The sequence below is a fragment of the Leopardus geoffroyi genome, chromosome B4 (genome assembly GCF_018350155.1).
Source record: "Leopardus geoffroyi isolate Oge1 chromosome B4, O.geoffroyi_Oge1_pat1.0, whole genome shotgun sequence".
NCBI lineage: Eukaryota > Metazoa > Chordata > Mammalia > Carnivora > Felidae > Leopardus > Leopardus geoffroyi.
In genome coordinates this window covers 37,627,827-37,648,246 of record NC_059341.1, presented here as the reverse complement: position 1 = coordinate 37,648,246, position 20,420 = coordinate 37,627,827, and the positions used below count along the sequence as shown (strand labels likewise).

The following is a 20,420-nucleotide window of genomic DNA, read 5'->3' as shown; positions in this document are numbered from 1 at the left end:
AGCCAGGCCACAATACTCATGTCAGGAACCCAAAGGCAGGCTAAGAGGCTAAGGAGGGGAGGGCTGACAGAAGATACATTCTTTCTTCCCCAATTCTCATTCTTTACCATCAGCAAAATCTGAGAACACACATTTGGGAGGCCAGTCCTTGGTTCTTCGTATTTGATTCTCTTAGCATCCCAGTGTCTGCTTTCAGAGGCTAGGGAGGTCATGTGAGGGTAGTAGATGGCAATGGGGCAGAGGTTTTCTGGTGACACTTGGCAGGAAGAGATGCAGGCAGGAGTCATCAGGGCTTTAGTGGTCATGGTGTTAGGGTCTGTGGCTCCTACGAAGTCAAGAATAGGGATGAGGTCAGGAATCCTTGTTGAAAAGTAAATATTTAAGGGCTAAGTAAGTAGATTAGGAATTAACATTAGTAATTTTAATATTATGGACTTGGGTGCTTATTGCCTTACACAGGTAGACCACTTAAGGTTTACAAAGTACTTTTATATCCATTATCCCACTGGAGCCTTGCAATTCTGGGAAGGATGGGCAGGTCTTATATATCCACTCTTAAAGATCAGAAAACCGAAGCCAGTTTGCATTCCCACCAAGAGGGTTCCCGTTTCTCTACATCCTCACCAGCATCTGTTGTTTCCTGAGTTAATTTTAGCCACTCTGACTGGTGTGAGGTGGTATCTCAATGTGGTTTTGATTTGTATTTCCCTGATGATGAGTGATGTTGCAGCCACTTTGGAAAACAGTGTGGAGATTCCTCAAAAAGTTAAAAATAGATCTACCCTATGACCCAGCAATAGCACTGCTAGGAATTTACCCAAGGGATACAGGAGTGGTGATGCATCGGGGCACATGTACCCCAATGTTTATAGCAGCATTTTCAACAATAGCCAAATCATGGAAAGAGCCCAAATGTCCATCAACTGATGAATGGATAAGGAAGTTGGGGTATAATACAATGGAATACTATTTGGCAATGAGAAAGAATGAAATCGGGCCATTTGCAACAACATGGATGGAACTGGAGGGTATGATGCTAAGTGAAATAAGTTAGTCAGAGAAAGACAGATACCATATGTTTTCATTCATATGTGGAACTTGAGAAACTTAACAGAAGACCATGGGGGAAGGGAAGGGGAAAAAATAGTTTAAAACAGAGAGGGAGGGAGGCAAACCATAAGAGACTCTTAAATACAGAGGACAAACTGAGAGTTGATGGGGGGGTGGGGAAGAAGGGAAAGTTGGTGATGGGCATTGAGGAGGGCACTTGTTGGGATGAGCACTGGGTGTTGTATGTAAGGGATGAATCACGGGAATCTACCCCCAAAACCAAGAGCACACTACACACTGTACATTAGCCAACTGGCCAACAAATTCTATAAAAAAAAAAAAGAAAAGAAAAGAAAACTGGAGCCAGTGTCAGAGTCAGTATTCAGCCCTGGGTCTCCTGGCTCCACACCAGTTGTGTTTCCCCTTATCATGTTGGTGTGAAGCAGCAAAATCCCCTTTATGAACTTCCTGCTAAGTCTGCCCTGTCACTGGGGTAGGGATCTCTGAGGTTCCAGATCGAAACTCTTTCAGCTGACTGAAGACAGAACAGTGCTGCTTGTGGACAGGGTGAGGGGGGTGAGGGGACCTCTAGTGGTGCTCCCAGGCGCCGCCCCCCCCCCCCCCCCCAGCTTCTGGTCAGCACCACCCCTCTTTGGCTCCGCAGGTGGGCACAAAAAACATACAGCTTGTGGGGGAGTTTCTGTCCCAGAGCTTCGACTTCCTGACGAGCCCTCAGTCCTTCCTACGGGAAGCTGCCATCAACTTCATAGGTAAGATGCTTCCTCCTGGCAGCTCTTCCCTCTTGTCTTCAGCAAGGGACCCTCCTTGACCTTCCACAAGGGCTAAGCCAGAACCATGGTACTGTGAAACAGGTCACTTCCTTTCCTAGCTCTGACTTGATTAGAGAGGCTGTCCTGTGACCCAGGCTCAAAGTCCATGTTAGAGGGGCACCTGGGTGGCTCAGTCAGTTGAGCATCCGAATCTTGATTTGGGCTCAGGCCCTGATCTCACTCTTTGTGAGATAGAGTCTCATGTTGGCTCTGCACTGACAGAACAGAACCTGCTTGGGATTCTCTCCCTCTCTCTCTGCCTCTCCACAGTTCACCGGCTCTCTCTCTCTCAAAATAAATAAATAAGCATGAAAAGAAATCCATGTTAGGAAGGCTGGAGGAAGAAGAGAAGGCTCTGTGCCTTTGCCCCACTCTGTGTGGGTCCACCCACACTGACTGCACTCTGCTTTGTGGGGAAAAGAACCATACATGTTTGAAAAGGAAACAACTATTGCTTCCACTGGAACCCCATGGATTTTCAAAAATATTTTTGTTTCAAATTATAATAGCAGTACAGTGTGTGTTTGTGTTAGAAAACTTAAAAAAATTCAGAGTGGCAAAAAAGAAGAAGATAAATAATGCCAGAAATTCTACCATTTGGATTTAACCACTGCTAACATTCTAGAATTTTCCCCTAAGATTATACTATACACACACACACACACACACACACACACACACACACACACAGCCATTTTAAAAACCATGAAGTTTGGTATACTGTTTTTTCCCTTGCCTATCACAAATACATGCCATTACATACCCTTCAACATTTTTTTTTAAATCACTGCATAATATTAATTCCATTTTACAGGTAGATTTATGAAACCATTTAACCAGTTCTTATTTTTGAATATTGAGACTGTGTCATCTTTTGTTTTTATAAGCAGAGAGACAGTGCTTAAATCTCTACATGCCATCATGATTATTTTAAGATAAATTTCTTCAAAAAATTTTTTTTCTTAATGTTTGTTTTTGAGAGAGAGAAAGCACGAGCAGGTGAGGGGCAGGAAGAAAGAGAGGGAGACACAGAATCTGAAGCAGGCTTCAGGCTCTGAGCTGTCAGCACAGAGCAGGACACGGGGCTCAAACCCAAGAAGTGTGAGATCATGATCTGAGCTGAAGTTGGATGCTCAATGGACTGAGCCGTCCAGGCGCTCCAAGATAAATTTCTTAATAAGTAGAATTGCTGGGCCCAAAGGGTAGGCACAACTTTAAGGATTTTGGTGCTTAAACTGCCGTCTAAAAAGCTGCAATCATTTCCCATTGTTACCAGTACTGCATGTATGTATCCATGTTGCAGATATTTGCTAACCCTGGGTAGTACTTTAACATTCATTACCAATTTGATAGGTGAAAAGAGTAGCTTGCTGTTGTTCTGATTAATATTTTTTTTTACCAGTAGTGAGATTAAACATTTTTCCTATGTTTACTGACAATGCATATTTTATTTTTGCAGATTAGTTAGTTGCCTCATGCCCTTTGTTCATTTTCCAATTGGTGTGGGAACCCCATGGAGTTTGACACCCTGGATTCATGCCCTACTTGTCATCTGCCAACAACATTTTCCTGGGTCACAGCTGCTCTGAGCATTGCTCTTTCACTAGAATACTGACACGTGGGCCACAGGGAATCTTGGAGAAACATTTCTTGCTAGAACTGGTTTACACACTTCCTTGTTCGCTAGAGGAGGGGAAAGGGTGGCCCAAAGGTCTGGAATTCTGAAAGGACTTTACATCTGTCCTATCCTTAGGATTAACAATTAAGAGGTTAACCATGAAACGAATTCACGAGGATGATGTGGAGCTGTTACAGAATGGTGAGTCCGGGCCTTGTACCTGGGTTCTGGGTACCACAAGGCATGGGGCAAGACAGAAAGGAAGAGGGGGAATCCCTTAAGGACATGTTTTGTTACTTTAAATAAAGTATGTCTTTACCACTATAAATGTTATATGGACAAGGAGAAAATGGGGAGAAGTAGGAGGAAGAAAACAAGTTATCCATTGTGTTGCTGCTTAGAGAAAAACAAGGCTAACCAAAATGTTCTAGTCCCTCAAAATTTATCATGTGCTGTCAGTTGCTGATGCTACAGTGGTGTTCAAGGGAGACACCCCCTGTCCCCTAAAGAACTTGCAGTTTTGTGCTTTTTATTGCAGTAAAAATATTTTAAAGTTAATTTTTATTTACAGAAGAAATGCATGAATGTAGTCTGTTTGCAAAAAAAAAAAAAAAAAGGGAACATTATTGATAAGGGTAAAGTTCTTTTTTGGGGGGTAAAGTTCTATTCACCCTCAAGTCTGGCTCCTCTACCCTCTTCCCCTGTTTGTTATGTAGTCTTGTATGCTTTTGCTGTGTACACATAGAATATATATGTTATGTAACATATAATATATACTGTAATATATTATAGGATATACAATGTTATATATATATACATACATATATACATATATATATAACTTTCTGCAACAGATATATATGTGTGTGTGTGTGTGTGTGTGTGTGTGTGTGTGTGTATGTGTGTGTGTATACACATATGTCTCCTTGTATACAGGTGTAAGTGTTTCTCCGGGCTGGATACCAGAGAGTAGGCTTTTATCATGCATATTGAGCTTAACAGGGTTTAGAGTAAAACATTTTAACCTTCCTTCCTGTGTTGACATGAGTTCCAATTACCACCCCTCCCAATTTACAGGCTTTTGTTACTGAATATTTTAGTTCTTTTTTTTTTTTATAACCCAGAATTTAGATACTATGATTCTTGTTGTTACATTATACAAAGAGTGAGGGCTTACTGCAGCGTTATATGCTCTCCATTCCTTTCTCTATCTCTAACCATCCTTCATTTTTTTTCATCCTGAAGTACACTTTTTAGAAGTTTCTTTAGTGCTAGTATCTTGATGTTATGCTCTCTTGGATTTTGCTTGTTTGTAATGACTTTTTATCACCATTCTTGCAAGGTAGCTTTACTAGTGGCACAATTCTTTTTTTTTTTTTTAATTTTTTTTTTCAACGTTTTATTTATTTTTGGGACAGAGAGAGACAGAGCATGAACGGGGGAGGGGCAGAGAGAGAGGGAGACACAGAATCGGAAACAGGCTCCAGGCTCTGAGCCATCAGCTCAGAGCCCGACGCGGGGCTCGAACTCACGGACCGCGAGATCGTGACCTGGCTGAAGTCGGACGCTTAACCGACTGCGCCACCCAGGCGCCCCTCACAATTCTTTTTTTTTAATTAACAATTTTATTTTTTAAAAGTAATCTCTATATCTAATGTGCGACTTGAACCCACAACCCGGAGATCAAGAGCCACATACTCCCCTGATTTAGCCAGCCAGGTGCCCCTAATAGTGACACAATTCGAGACCAACAGTTTATTTCTCAGCACTTTGAAGATATACTACTGTCTTCTGGCTTTCTTTGCTGCTAAAAGGAGCCTGCTGTCATTAATTTTTGTTCCTTTGCAGGTTAATCTATCCCTTTTCTCCAGCTAATTTAAGATTTTTCTTTTAGTTTTTAGCATAGCAAATAGGGGCACCTGAGTGGCTCTGTTGGTTAAGCATCTGACTTTGGCTTAGGTCATAATCTCACAGTTTGTGAGTTTGAACCCCGCATGGAGCCGGCTTTTGATCCTCTGTCCCCCTCTCTCTCTCTGCCCTTTCCCCACCTGCTCTCTCAAAAATAGCTAAACATTAAAAAAAAATCTAGCAAATAGTATAATAAACCCTCCAACCCTGTCCCCCAGCTTCAACAAGTATCAACTCATGGTTACCTTGTTTCCTCTGTTTCTCTACCTACACCCCTCCCTGCCAGCTTATTCTGAGCCAAACCTCAGACTCCATATTATTCATCTATAAATATTTTAGTATATATTTCTAAATGATACTCTTTTAAAAATTAAAACATTAAACTGTTTTAATAATAGACATGTTTTGGAGTAGAATGCAAATTATACATGAATTTTTAAGATAAAGAGGTTCTAAAGATTTGTGGAGTATATGAGATTTGAGGTAATTCATCCAGATCCTTGAGGCTACGCATTTATTCTCTTCTGCCTCTGAAGTTAGGGGTACTTCAGAGAAGTGTTTCCTAGTCCCAGTCTCTAACCCTCCTAATTTCAGAGGCTGAGTCATTTGTCCACAATCATAGAAGTGAATTACTAGGAGAGCCAGAGCTAGAATTTCCAATTCAGGGAACTTTTTTTTTTTTTTTAAGTTTATTTATTTATTTATTTTGAGAGAGAGAAATGGAGGGGTAGAGAGAGAGGGAGAGTGAGAGAGAATCTGAAGCAGGCTTCACGCTGTCAGCATGGAGCTCCATGCAGGGCTCAATCCCGTGAGCTGTGAGATCATGACCTGAGCCGAAGTCAGACGCTTAACTGACTGAGCCACCCAGGTACCTCCAAATTCAGGGACCTTTGCACTAATGAATGCTCACTCCATTGTCCTTTAATTTCATCAAAGTCCTGAAAAAGAGGGAACAGGAGTTGGGGTGTGGAGGAAGAAGAGCTGAGATTCCCAACATATATCAGAAGAGAAATTTTACCTCCCCTGCAAAATCCTTTGGTCCCTAAAATAGCCAAACAGCCATACCTATGTTTGCTATAGGAGGTACTTCTGCACTTGCTCTCAATTAAATTAGTTTCTTAATTATTAAAGACCTGCTGTCTACCAGGTATTCTTCTAAGCCCTGGGAAATTGCAGCGAACAAAACTGATGTCCCCACCCTGCTACAGCACCCCTTCCAGCGGGGTAGGGGAGGAGCCCTAACCAAGTACATATGTGTTAGATAAGCACTATGGAGAAGGTGAGGCAGGACCAGGGATCCAAGGGTCAGAGGGCGGGGCAGGGGTGCCCCCACCGATAAGAGGCATTGGAGCGGAGACCTGGAGGAAGTGAGGGAGTGAACCATCTGAGTAGCTGAGGGAAGAGCACCTGGCATGTTCAAGGAGGAACAAGCAGTCAGCGCGTTCATGTGGAGTGAGCAAAAGGAAGAACAGGAGATGAGCTCAGAGAACAGCAGCGGGGCCAGAATCCTGCCAGCCTTTTCGGCCATGGTAAGGATTTAGGACTTTGCTGTGGGTGGTAGGGATACTTCAGGAAACACAGTTCTCAACTCCTCCAAGGTGGGGGGTGGGGTGGAAAGGATTCAGGGTGCTTGTGCTAAGTGGTGCCTGTGTGGTTCATTCCAGTGCCAAATGGAAATGATGCTTGAATTCTTCCATGCCACAGTTTGCTTCCTTTGATGCAGAGACAAGATGGAGAGAATGTTGGCTTTTACAGCCCTGCCCCTGTGTGCGGGTCCTTGTGTACATAAGAGTGGGTGTGCGTGTCAGAACAGCCTGACACGAGTACCACAGCTTTGCTGTTGTCACTGTTCTAGTGCTGCACATGCTTGTCCTCAGGGACCTGCCTTCCGGTTGGAGCCCACTTACCTTCCTGGGACCTGCTTCGAGCTAATACTCTGGATATGCTGCTTTTAAAGGGATGGTGGCTATGGGGTGCCGGGGTGGCTCAGTCGGTTAAGCGTCTGACTTCAGCTCAGGTCATGGTCTCACGGTTCATGGGTTCAAGCCCTGTGTCGGGCTCTGTGCTGACAGCTCAGAGCCTGGAGCCTGCTTCTGATTCTGTGTCTCCCTCTATCTCTGCCCCTCCCCTGCTTGCACTCTGTCTCTTTCTGTCTCTCAAAAATAAATAAATGTAATAAATAAATAAATAAATAAATAAATAAATAAAGGGATGGTGGCTCATCTTTCAGAGGAAATGCCTAGCAGGCACTGCAGAAAGACAAGTTTCTGTTTCCTTTCTGGCTTATTCACTGCTCTTTATCTAGAGAGTAAAAAGTAGTGAGGTAAATGACTTTTAAGGGTCTTTTCTTCCAAGTCAATGTGTAATGAAAAACACAGGCTCCAATGTCGGCTAGCCCAGTTTCAAATACTGGCTCTCTCAATAACGAGCCATGTGAACTTGAGCGAGTTACTGTCTCTGTGCCTCAGTTTCTTCATCAGTATCATGAGGATAATAGTGCTGATCTTAAACATTGTTTAAGTATCAGATACAGATGCATATAAAGACCTGTGCTTTGCTGGGCACAGACGTGTCCCACAGAACCTTTGTGTTGAGTTGGCTTAGTCTTCTGGACCGAGGCCGGGCAGGGTGCCAGAAGCAGCTGACAGAGAGGGTGCTCAGAGTTCTGGTCAAGGAAGAATGAGTTTGTTAGCTGCTGTTAAGAGTAGCCATGCCTTCTCCTGCCCCCCAGTGACCAGGTAGCAGCATCTGTCCCATTAGGGCTCTAACCCTGGCGTCTGACCCTAATGTTTTGTACCTCTATTGCCTTCTCCTCATTTTTTTTTTTTTTACAACTGAGGTCTCTACTGGGTAGTAGAGCCCTATTCCCAGTGACTGGAGCATGTCAGGGAAGGTACACCTAGAATGAATACCCTAGACTCCTCAGCATACCAGAGAACTGCCTTCCTCATCCCAGCGAGCCTCTCAGAAAGACTGCCTAAATGACGTAGACAGGAGGGACTTTTTTCCCCAACAAAAGTAATTCCGGTTACATTTACACCCATATCTAGTGCCTAACAAACCTTGTGATCATGAGATGGCTCTTCACAGGATTTATGTATTTACTGTGTAGCTTGAGCCCAGTTCTTCCGCCTGTACTAAGTACAATTGAGATCAACATGAAGCAGTAGACTCTGATGGGCTTGAAGGCCCTTTTGAGCCAACATCTGTCCTATTCTCTTTATTCTTTGCATGCTAAGTAATTTCCAGTCTCCATCCCTCCACCTGGATCTAAGCCCCCCTGTAGGCCATTCCCTAACTGGACCATTTTAACAACCCCCACCCCTGTCTCTTCTCTACACAGAAGCCAGATTCTCTTTGAAACATGTACATTGAATCATGTCGCCCCTTGCTTAAAACCCTTCAGTGGCTTTCCATTGTTCTTCAGGTCGAAGTCTGGTCCCTTACCTTTGGCCACGAGGCCCTGACTGATCTGGTTTCTGACTGTCTCTCCACCCTTAGCCTATAGCACCATCCCCCCCACTAGAAGGTGCAGCTACACTGGCTACTTTCTACATTGTGAATAGAAGCCCCCATCCCAACCTTCAACCTTCGGGAGTGCTTCTGCCCTTTCTCTTCATGTAGCTTCTTACTTCTCAGCTCAAATGTTGCCTTCTCAGAGAGGCATTCCCTGACTGGTCTATCTAAAGAGCTCCTTCCCAGGTATTCACTGCCATTACTCTGTTAAATTCCCTTCCTCATACTTCATTTACATTTGCTTGTTTGTTTTGTCTTTCCTCCACTAGAATGTTAAGTTCTTGAGGGTGGGGAATCTTTCTTGTTCACCACTGTATCCCTAGCACCTGAGTGGATAGTAAGCGCTCAGTAACAGCTGTTGAAAGAATTAATACTTATTGTTTATAACAGTGAAAAATTGCAAATGACCTAATTATTCACTAATAGAGAGTTCATCAAAGAAATTATGATAGAATCATGTGATTGGATATTACGGTGTATAGCAGAATATTTTGTGGGAAGAAAAAAAATGTAAATCTTATTTTTGTAAAAAGAAGTGTCCATATTCGGTATTTAAAAAAAATACTACTGGCGTGACTGGCTGGCTTAGCACAGCGTGCAACTCTTGATCTCGTGGTCATAAGTGTGAGCCCCATGTTGGGCACAGAGATTACTTAAAAAATATATACTGCAAAGATAGGAACGAAAATATTAACAGTCTTATCTCTGGGCGAGGGGTGAGTGATTTTTCTTTCTTTCCTTTAAAAAAATGATTTCTATTTAAACATTTTTTCTACAGTAAAAGAAGTATTACTTTTACGGTGACAAAAATTATTCTAAATGAAGTTATAGAATAATAACCTGGCATGTGGGGTGGAAAAAAATGGCATCCTTGGAGACTGAGAATCTGAGTTGACCTCCTTTCTGGTTTCAGCTATTGGAAGTCTGAGGAATGATCCTGTGGAATCTATCCAGTCTTTGGTCACTACTACCCTGAAAAACCTTGATGAATATCTTAATCCCGAGTCTATGTCTGCTTCCAGGATGAGCCAGCTGAGCAATAACATCTTCAAAGTCACTGGCATGAAAACCTCAGAGAGAAAGAAGCGGCTGTTTAAGACTGTCAAACAGGAAAGAGATGATGATGACAATCAGAAAAAGAATATCTGGAATTGGCTTCGAGGCCCTCTAAATTCCTTGTGCAACTGGCACAATAGGAGGGTGAAAACTACTCCACTCATAATAGGCAATTCAGATAAATAATCAATATGGTCACAGGTCCCAACATCTGAAAGTCCACCTACAGAAGCTGGGCCTGCCCCTAAATAAGTTGCACCTAATTGCTCTGGGACTGAAGCCTTTTCCATTTGTTGTCCAGATAAGCAGTACTTTGATTCACAGTAGCTCTCCTACCTTTTTCCAACTGGACGGGCTACCTGGGATTACACCCAAGGAGGCGGTTTTGATCCTAGAAGGCACAGTATGTGTCTCTCCCTAGGGGATTGTTGGCTATCAGCATATACATTTGTCAATACAACTTATTTTCTCATCCTAAGACAAGGTGACTTTCATCCTAGTTTTGGGGGATTGGGGATAAACCTGAGTGACAGGGACAGCTTTGTATCTCCTTCAACCTTCAGGTAAAATTCCAAATGACGAGAGTGAGGAGGAGTAGGATGGTGGAACAGCACACCCCCTGGTTTCTGATCCTTTTCCCCCCACCGCCTCACACCTTGGATGAAATTTCTAGGCCTGACACACTTATATGGGCACATTCAGATTTCAGGTTGGAACAGAAAAAGGTAGGCTGTGGGTGTAAACAGTGGAGTGGCAGTAATACCAGCCCTATCTCTCTCACTTAAAAAAGCACATCAGATTGCAACAGAGTAAGTGACATTCTTGTGGGGATAAGTTTGAGTCCATTCTAATTTGTTTTTAAAAATCACTCTAGGGGTGCCTGGCTGGCTCAGTTGGAAGAGCATGTGACTCTTGACCTTGGAGTTGTGAATTCAAGCCCCATGTAGGGTGAAGAGATTACTTAAATTAAAAAAAACACACACACACTTGGGGTGCCTGAGTGGCTCAGTCACTTAAACATCTGGCTCTTGATTTGGGCTCAGGTCATGATCTCAGTTTCATGGGTTCGAGCCCTGCATCGGGCTATGTGCTGACAGTGCAGATCCTGCTTGGGATTCTCTCTATCCTTCTCTCTCTCTACCTCTCTCCTGCTCATGCTCTTTCTCTTTCTCAAAATAAGTTAACTTAGAAAACAACACTTAAAAATCACTCTAAAACTCAGACTTGAATCCTTGCTCCCTCTCCCACATAACCATTATTAGCGACTAGTTCTTTTATCCTACCTCAGAGCTCTGCACTTCACTGCTGTGCGTCTGACGTCTCATCTGGAAATGGCCTTGATAATACTGCCTGTGGATCCTCCAGTATTGTTTCTCCCCTTCTTTTTTTTTTAACTGTGTGTTTGGTTGCCTAGAAAAAGGAATATGTTTCCTATCCTGCCTTGCTGCTAGGTCTGACCCACCCAGGTGGGTGGAAGAGAAAGTAGCATATATGATTTCCAAGACATGTTCTTCAAGGGCAGGGGCCCATCCATCTTTGTCACGTCTCCCTGGTGACTGGAACATAGGCATGATGGTTGGAGCTAAATAGCTATCACAGATCATCAGGAGGAAGTGATCTACTGAAGATGGCAGAACACAAGGATAGAAAAAACCTAGGCCAGTTATGATGGTAGAGCTGTTTACCAGTTTGGATACCTTCAGACTTTATCTGGGGGGTTGGAGGGTTAGAGGTAAAATTTTATCTGTCTTACCCAATGCTATTTGAGTTTTTTGTCACAGGCAAAACCCAATCTTGATGGATTTACTTAAACTTTCAACATTGCTGTAGGGATTAAAGAGGGTAATGAATATGAAGTGCTTAGCGGTTTGCCAGGCACAAAGTAAGAGGGCAATGATTTTTTTTTTTTTTTTTTGACAAAGGTCATGCCGGTTAGGTATTGGAACTTGGTTCTTTGAAGTTTGAAAGATGTGGAAAGACCAAAGAACTAGTTCCCACTCTGGTCAAATTGATTAAATTAATTTCTTTGAAGTTAACCATGATGAGAATGGTTTTGATTGCTTCTGAATTTTATGAACTTTTAGATAAAATCTTTCTAAAACTGTTTTCCTCCTATTTAAAAATGAGAATATCAAACTTACCTTATGGGTGTTATGGACTGAAAGGAGATGGCTGTGTACTTTGTATATAAATAAGTGTTTACTAATGGCTATAATTATTACCTGGGTAAGATGGTTAATTTTATGTGTCAACATGGTTGAGCCATAGCTCCCAGATATTTGGTTAAACATTATTCTGGATGTTTCTATGAGGATGCCTTTGGATGAGATTAACATTGCAATTGTATATAAGTTAATCAGACTGCCCTCTATAATGTGGGTGGGCCTCATCCCATCAGTTGAAGACCTGAACAGAATAAATTCCTGGGACGCCTGGGTGGCTCAGTGGGTTAAGTATCTGACTCTTGCTTTTGGCTCAGGTCATGATCTCATGGTTTGTGAGACTGAGCCCTATGAGGGGCTCCATGCTGATGGCATGGAGACTGTTTAGGATTCTCTCTCTCTCTCTCTCTCTCTCTCTCTCTCTCTCTCTCTGTCTCTCTCTCTCAAAATAAATAAATAAACTTAAAACAAAACAAAACTGACCTCCTGAGAGCTAGAAGGAATTCTACCAGCAGATGACCTTTGGACTTGAACTGGAACATGAGCTCTTCCCTGTGTCTCCAGCCTAATGGGCCACCCTATATATATTGGACTTGCTGGCCTCCGTAATTGGCAATTCCTTAAGTCAGTCTTTCTCTTTCTATACACACACACACACACACACACACACACACACACACACACACACACACCCTATTGGTTCTGTTTCCCTGGAGAACCCTAATTAACACTAGGCAGTCTCCTCTGAATGAGTAGAGCAGCATCAACAATTTGGGATGACATAGGTGTGGTTGGTGAGAGGTGGCAGAAGAACTAAACTTTAAAGAAGAAACACTACTCTGACTTAGCTTCTGAACCCAAGCACTGAGACTTTCCCTGCTTTGTGTATTGGCATTTGCCCCGCTGGCCTTTGGCCTACCTTTTCGTTCTGTTTTTGGCTTTCTGACTTTCACTGCAATTTCCTTCAAACTTGGACTTCTCAGGATACCCCCAACCCTGTCATGATCTCTAATTCTTGCAACCACTCCCTGGCTGCCCATTCTGTACTAAGACAGCTGCCTTGTCTGTATCAGGATTCTGTAGGGCCCTTAGTCTTGTATTTGGGGGAGATCTTGCCCAAATCAGGCTACCTGGCAGAGGAAGCTGGTCAATGGCAGAGGGAAGAGTTGCCCTTTCACTTGGTCCTTACATCAGCACCCCCTGTCTTCCTTTGCATGGTTTCCCCTTCTTCTGCCTTCCAGCACGCATCTCCCCCTTGTCTCCTCCCCTCCAGACTCCTTGAACGGGTGGAGCACTTCTGCTCCTCCAGCCTTCTCATCATTTAGACTTTTCTTAACCCTTGCAAAGTGATTTTGTTCAAACTACTGTACTGACTCTCCCTTATTAAGTTGCCAGGGAATTTCCTTCTAATTATTGTCCTTCTTGACCTTGCTGTATCCAATATTTTTGATCATTTTCTCTTTTAGCTCCGTGGTGGCCCTAATTTGCATTCTACTCCTCTAGTTAATCAATCTCTCACCTTCCTTTCCCCCAAATGTGGCCATTTCTTAAAGGTCATTCCCTGTTTTCTTCTCTTTAAAAAATGTGTGGCAAAATATATATAACATAAGATTAACCATATTAACCATTTTTAAGTGTATGGTTTAGTGTTAAGTATGTTGACTTTGTTGGCAACCAATGTCCAGAACTCTCTTCCTCTCATAAAACTGAAACTCTATACCCAGTAAACAACAATTCACAATTTCCCACTCGACTCAGTCCCTGGTAATTTCCATTCTACTTTCTGTCTCTATGAATTTGACTACTCTAGGTACCTCCTTTAAGTGGAATCATACAGTATTTGTCTTTTTGTGACTGGCTTACTTCACTTATCATGATATGATGGTTAATTTTATGTGTTAACTTGGATGGACCATGGTTCCCAAATATTTGATTAAACATTATTCCGGATGTTTCTGTGAAGGTAGTTTTTAGATGAGATTAGCATTTAAATCAGTGGACTTTGAGTAGAGCAGATTATTCTCCATAATGCATGTAATCAGGTGAAGGCCTTAACAGAACAACGGATTCCCAGAGCAAGAGATTCTGCCAGCAGACACCCTTTGTACTTGAACTGCAACTCTTCCCTGAGTCTCTAGTCTGCCTGCTGGCTTACCTCACCAGATTTTGGGCCTGCAAAGCCTCCACTTTGTGAGCCAATTCCTTAAAATAAATCTTTTGCTATACACATCCTATTGAATCTGTCTCTCTGGATAACCCTGACTATAATGTCCTCAAGGTTCATCCATGTTGTAGCAGATGTCAGAATTTCCTTTCATTTTAAGGCTGAAAAATACTCCATTGTATATAAATACCACATTTTGTTCATTCATCTCTTGATGGACACAGGCTGCTTCAACCTTTTGGCTATCATGAATAATGTGGCTATAAACGTGTACAAATACCTGTTCAACTCCCTACTTTCACCACTTTTGGGTAGACACCGAGAAGTGGAACTGCTATATCATATGCTAATTCTATTTTTAATTGTTTGAGGACCCGCCATACTGTGTTCCATAGTAGCTACACCATTTTACATTCCCACTAGCAGTGCACAAAGGTTCCAATTTTTTCATGCCCTTACTAACTCTTGTTATTTTCCTGTGTGTTTTATAGTAACCATCCTAATGGGTATGAGGTGGTATGTCATTGTGGTTTTGGTTTGCATTTCCCTTGTGATGAGTGATATTGAGGATTTTTTCATGTGCTTGTTGGCCAACTATATCTTTTCTTCAGAAAAATGTCTATTCAGATCCTTTTGCCCGTTTTTATTTCTTCCTTTCTTCATTTCTTTACTTATTTATAAAGTTTATTTATTTTGAGAGAGAGAGAGAGAGAGAGAGAGAGAGAGAGAGAGAGAGAGAAAGAATTCCAAGCAGGCTCCATGCTATTATTGAGGGGCCCAACATGGGGCCCGATCTCACAAACCATGAAATTGTGACCTAAGCCAAAATCAAGAGTCAGATGCTCAACCAGCTGAGCCACCCAGGCACCCCTCCTTTTGCCCACTTTTTAACTGGGCTGTTTTGTCTTTGCTGTTGTTAAGTTGCAGAAGTTCTTTACATATTCTAAATATTAGCCCCTTATTAGATACATGGTTTGCAAATATCTTCTCTCATTCTGTAGGTGGCCTTTTCACTCTGTTGATTGTGTCTTTTGATGCACAGAAGTTTTAATGTTTATTGTTGTCCAATTTATCCATTTTTACTTTTGCGCCTATGCTTTTGGTATCCCATCCAAGAAATCATTGCCAAATCCAAATCCTCTCTGTTTTCTTCTAAGAGCTTTATACTTTTAGCTTTTACATTTAAATCCATTTTGTGTTAAAATTTAACTTTTTTTTTTTTTTAAGAGAGATAGTGAGTGAGCAAGTGTGGCAGGGGTTGATCCCATCATGACCTGAGCTGAAATCAAAAGTCAGATGTGCAACTGATTGAGCCACCCAGGTGCCCCCATTTTGTGTTAGTTTTTATATACGGTATAAGGTAAGGGTCAGACATCATTTTTTGCATGTCAATGCCTCCCCTCCCCCCTGCATTTTAACTGTTCACATCTTCAGAAATTTTATCACTTACCAAGGCTTTAGTTCTTTTACTCAGGGGTGATCAAATCCATATACCGAGCTTCTATCTCTTTCCTGAACTCTAGTCCTCCGTTTTCAAACACTGCTGAATACCTCATGGAAACATTGATGGGGTAGCCTATAAATTCAGTCCAATGAATTAGATCAACCTATTATGTGAGGAAACAGAGTGTATCCCATGTCTACGAGAGTGTGGCTTAATGAGGAAAAGTCATACACCTAGATATGCACTGGACATAGTAATCGAATAAACTAGAAATAATATTAGGGTGCATCTTCCACTGTTCCAGGAGAGGCACATGGATTCTTGGGGATGGGAGAAATCTGGTCTCTAGAGTTTTTCTCTTAGATGACAGGCACATTTCATGGGATTTTCCCAGTAAGTAGGTGATACATTTCACTCAAATTTCTATGTTTTCCTTGTTCTGATTCTATGCTTACCAAGAAATCTTCCAATTCACATTGGCTTCCTGAATAGAAAGAGATAAATTAGCTTCCACTCACTGGAAACAGCTCCGTTATAAAGGAATCCATTGGTATGGATGTAAATTTAGTGATCATGCATTTGTAGTCTGACACTTTTTTTTTTACATTTATTTTGAGAGAGAGAGAGAGAGAGAGAGCATGAGCAGGTGAGGGGCAGAGAGAGAGGGATAGAGAGAGAATCCCAAGAAGGCTCCACACTGTCAGTGCAGAGCCTGATGCGGGGCTCAAACCCATGAACAGGGAGATCATGACCTGAGCCAAAATCAAGAGTTGGGCACAACTGACTGAGCCACCCAGGCGTCCCAGTTATCTGACACTTTCTGAGTTTACTAAGATAATTCAGCTTCTGGACTGATGCTCAGTTGGTATTTATTGAATGGATGAATGTTAAGGCCAGGCTATACCTTGGAAAAAAGATGCCTTTGAGAAATCCTGGTTCTGCCTGCAGCATGGCATGTAACTAATGTGTACCCCATCAAACTGCATAACAAAGAATATTCCTACCCCCCTTCAAAATGCATCATCACTCCTGACCTCCTCATTTTTGCTCTACTTCCAATTGCCAAAAGCCTAAATCTCAAAATTTGATTTACACTTAGGACCCAAGTTTACTTATTATTAGATTTTATTTATTTACTGTAAGATTTAGAGCACAGCTGTATCTACAGGGGATCTAAGGAAACTTAAAATAAAAGCATAGGAATGCTAGGGGTGCCTGGGTAGCTCAGTGGGTTAAGTGTCCGACTTTGGCTCAGGTCATGATCTCGCAGTCTGTGTGAGTTTGAGCCCTGTGAGCCCGGTGTTGGGCTCTGTGCTGACAGCTCAGAGCCTGGAGCCTGCTTTGGATTCTGTGTCTCCCTCTCTTTCTGCCCCTCCCCTGCTTGTGCTCTGTCTCTCTCTCTCAAAAAATAAAAGAAAAAAAATTTTTTTTCTAAAAAAATGGTTTTTTTAAAAAAAAAAAGCACAGGAATGCTAAATTAATATTAGTAACAGCTAACCTTTGTTGAGCTTTTATAATGTGGCATGCAAGGTACCTTAGCACCTTATCTCACAAGAATCCTATAAGGTCGGTTCTGTCACTATCTCCATTTTAGAGCTGAGAAAACTGAGGCTCACTAAGGCTCAGAGTGCTTAAACAGCTTGCAAGTTCATTGAGGTTGTTAATAGTGGAGCAGGGATCTGAATCCAGATGGTCTGACTTACTAGAGTATGGACTTAAAATGATCAAGAAGTAATAAGAACAGAAAAAGAAAAGTATCAAAAAATGCTGATCAATGAAAAACTAAAATAGCACACATGTAGCTTTGAGGTTATTAGCAGCAGAGGCAAAAAGGCATATATAATGGGCTTAAGCAGCTCTCACTGTTGAGTTATAGAAAATGTATTTGTACGTGAATAGGCAATTTTTTCTCCCTGGATTTGAGTTTTGAGAGGAGTTTGTTAAGAAGGTCTTGGAGTTAATTCAGTGAATGGCACCATCTAAGACTATTTAATAAGAAATGCAGAGGTGGTCTACATAGGGCTGACAGTCTTGATTTTACCTTTGGGACAAAGCCCAGGGTCCAACATTAGGAGTGTCAATCTTGTATATAAGCCATACAGTGAGGATGAGGGGAAGACAGAGGGTCATATGCAGGTTTATGGCCTAGCAGGAACTGCCTCCATCCCCTCCGTTCCTACCGCTGGCACTCTTGAAGTCCATGTCCCTATTGCATTGTCTGCTTTTCTATCTAACCTGGCTTCTTTGCTTGCTTCTGGTCTCTCTCCCTCCCAAACACCCTTTGAGATAGGGAAACTGAAGGACTTCATAAAAATCTGCTTTTTTCTCCTTTTCCTGCTTCTATTCTTGCTAGGACTTGCGCCCACCCCCACCTTACACATGCCTCATAGTGCAAATAATGTATGTCTTCTTCGTAAGAGACAACATCTAAGGAAGGACCAGGCATGAATGACGGGATGAAGCCATCCTATGTGTTCCACTGGCACTAGACATCATGACACCAAGACCCTCTGGCTCCACGTAATAACACTTGGGCCCTCCTCTTTGTTCTAACCGGTTCCTGGATGCCTGAGGACACGTACAACAGACCACACTCCTGGATAAAAACCCAGACCCCAAACATAGACCAGACTCTCTCTCCTTTCCTTTCTGAGTCTCCCAGACACTTTGTGTAACTGTACTCTTTCTATACTTTCAATAAATTCTGCTTTCATTTCCTGCTGGCTCAGGTTTGATTTTTTAAAAAATAATTTATTCTCAACTTAGCTAACATACAGTGTATACAGTGTAGTCTTGGCTTCAGGGGTAGATTCTCGTGACTCATCACTTACATACAACACCCAGTGCTCATCCAAACAAGTACCCTCCTCAATGCCCATCACCCATTTTCCCCCCTGTCCCAATTCCCCACCCCCATCAACCTTCAGTTTGTTCTCTGTATTTAAAAGTCTCATGGTTTGCCTCCCTCTCTGTAACTTATTTTTCCTTCCCTTCCCCTATGGTCTTCTGTTAAGTTTCTCAAAATTCCACGTATGAATGAAAACACATGATATCTGTCTTTCTCTGACTGACTTATTTCATTTAGCATAATACCCTCCAGTTCCATCCATGTTGTCACCAATGGCAAGATTTCATTCTTTTTCATTGCCAAGTAGTATTCCATTGTATATATAAACCACATCTTCTTTATCCATTCATCCATGGACATTTGGGCTCTTTCTATACTTTGACTACCGTTGATAGTACTGCTATAAACATTGGGGTACATGTGCCCCTTTGAATCAGCACTCCTGTATCCTTTGGATAAATTCCTTGTAGTGCCATTGCTGGGTCATAGGGTAGTTCTATTTTAAATTTTTTAATTTTTTGAGGAACCTCCACACTGTTTTCCAGAGCGGCTCCACCAGTTTGCATGCGTGCTTGGTCGAAGAGGACAACCTTCCCCGATAGAGGAGGACCGTTCTTCAGTCAAGGGTATACAAGTAGATGCGCTCCCCTGCTAGAACCTCCAAATAAGCCACCCCTCCCCCCCCCCAGCACTGCCAAGTCCCTGGACCTGGCCTGTTGGCATCACCTTCATACTGCTTCCAGTTTAATATTTCCAAGACATTGCCTTTGCAACTTAACCTCTGTGTTTAAAAACATTTTAGTGACTTGCAAATTGCCTACAGTATGTTAAAAAGAAAACCACAGGCCCAAAATGCATCACTTAGGCCAAGTCAGTAAACCAAGACTCAATACCTACCCTAACTGCAGTTTCAACCTCCAGGAATTGTAACCTTTAACTAGTCAGCATGGAATTTCCTGGTCAACCACTAGGAAATTTACTGATATACTCCTTCTGCTCCAGTTGGAAGGGGATGGTGGTGGGCAACCTTGCCTAAACAAATTCCTTGCTAACAAATTCATTTTTTTTTTTAGTTTTTTTAACGTTTTTATTTATTTTTGAGACAGAGAGAGACAGAGCATGAATGGGGGAGGGGCAGAGAGAGAAGGAGACACAGAATCGGAAGCAGGCTCCAGGCTCTGAGCCATCAGCCCAGAGCCGGACGCGGGGCTCGAACTCACGGACCGTGAGATCATGACCTGAGCCGAAGTCAGATGCTTAACCGACTGAGCCACCCAGGCGCCCCCAAATTCATTTTTTTTTAAAAGTCTTCTTTGTCTTTAAAATCCTTTCTTTTGTTTAACTTAGTGGAGCTCCCCTATGCTTCCTAGATGGGATGCTATGGATTCAAGAACTGTTTAAAAAAGCCAATTAGATCTCCAAATGTACTTGAATTTTGTTTGTTTTTAACAAGTATGAAGTCTAAGTGTACTATTTTGCTGTTTAAAGTCTTCTACCACCAGACCCGACTTACCTTCACGTCTTATCATCTTCTATTTCTCCAAAGGTGCTTCTTAAATTAGAGGCTTCATACCAGGAGTGGGGGGTGGGGGAGGTGGAGGACGGAGGTGGAGCTTTGAAGCGATAGGGCCAAAACCCAGCGAGCATTTCAGACCACAGCCTCTAGGGGTCTGTCATGACCAGGACTCCCAGCGCCAGAAAAAAAGCCCAGCCCTGAGTCTGCCGCGCAAGCGCAGTGGAGCAAAAGGAGACCAACTCCCACCCACCCCTTCGAGTTCAGGGGTGCGCGGGCGCAGTGGTGCGGGGGCGTGGCAACGCAGCACG

General features: G+C 42.5%; 1 protein-coding gene and 1 long non-coding RNA gene across 14 annotated transcripts in view; one reads left to right on the top strand and one right to left on the bottom strand.

The window, feature by feature from the left end:
* LOC123590788 (maestro heat-like repeat-containing protein family member 1) overlaps positions 1-10,456 on the top strand; it is a 95,152-nt gene extending 84,696 nt beyond the window's left edge. For 12 of the 13 annotated variants that reach the window (XM_045464268.1, XM_045464267.1, XM_045464277.1 and 9 more), the window contains 3 exons: positions 1,715-1,820; positions 3,634-3,699; positions 9,836-10,456. In XM_045464268.1, the coding sequence (XP_045320224.1) occupies positions 1,715-1,820; positions 3,634-3,699; positions 9,836-10,164 (501 nt within the window). In that variant the 3' untranslated portion in view covers positions 10,165-10,456. Of the gene's footprint in view, positions 1-1,714; positions 1,821-3,633; positions 3,700-9,835 lie in introns of those variants that run through there. The other variant, XM_045464283.1, reaches the window with a different exon arrangement.
* Positions 91-20,403, bottom strand: LOC123590793. Its single transcript, XR_006708980.1, has 2 exons — positions 20,110-20,403; positions 91-325 (listed from the first exon to the last, which is right to left on the bottom strand). It is a non-coding gene; the product is annotated as an uncharacterized LOC123590793 (long non-coding RNA).
* Between the last annotated feature and the right edge of the window lie 17 nt (positions 20,404-20,420).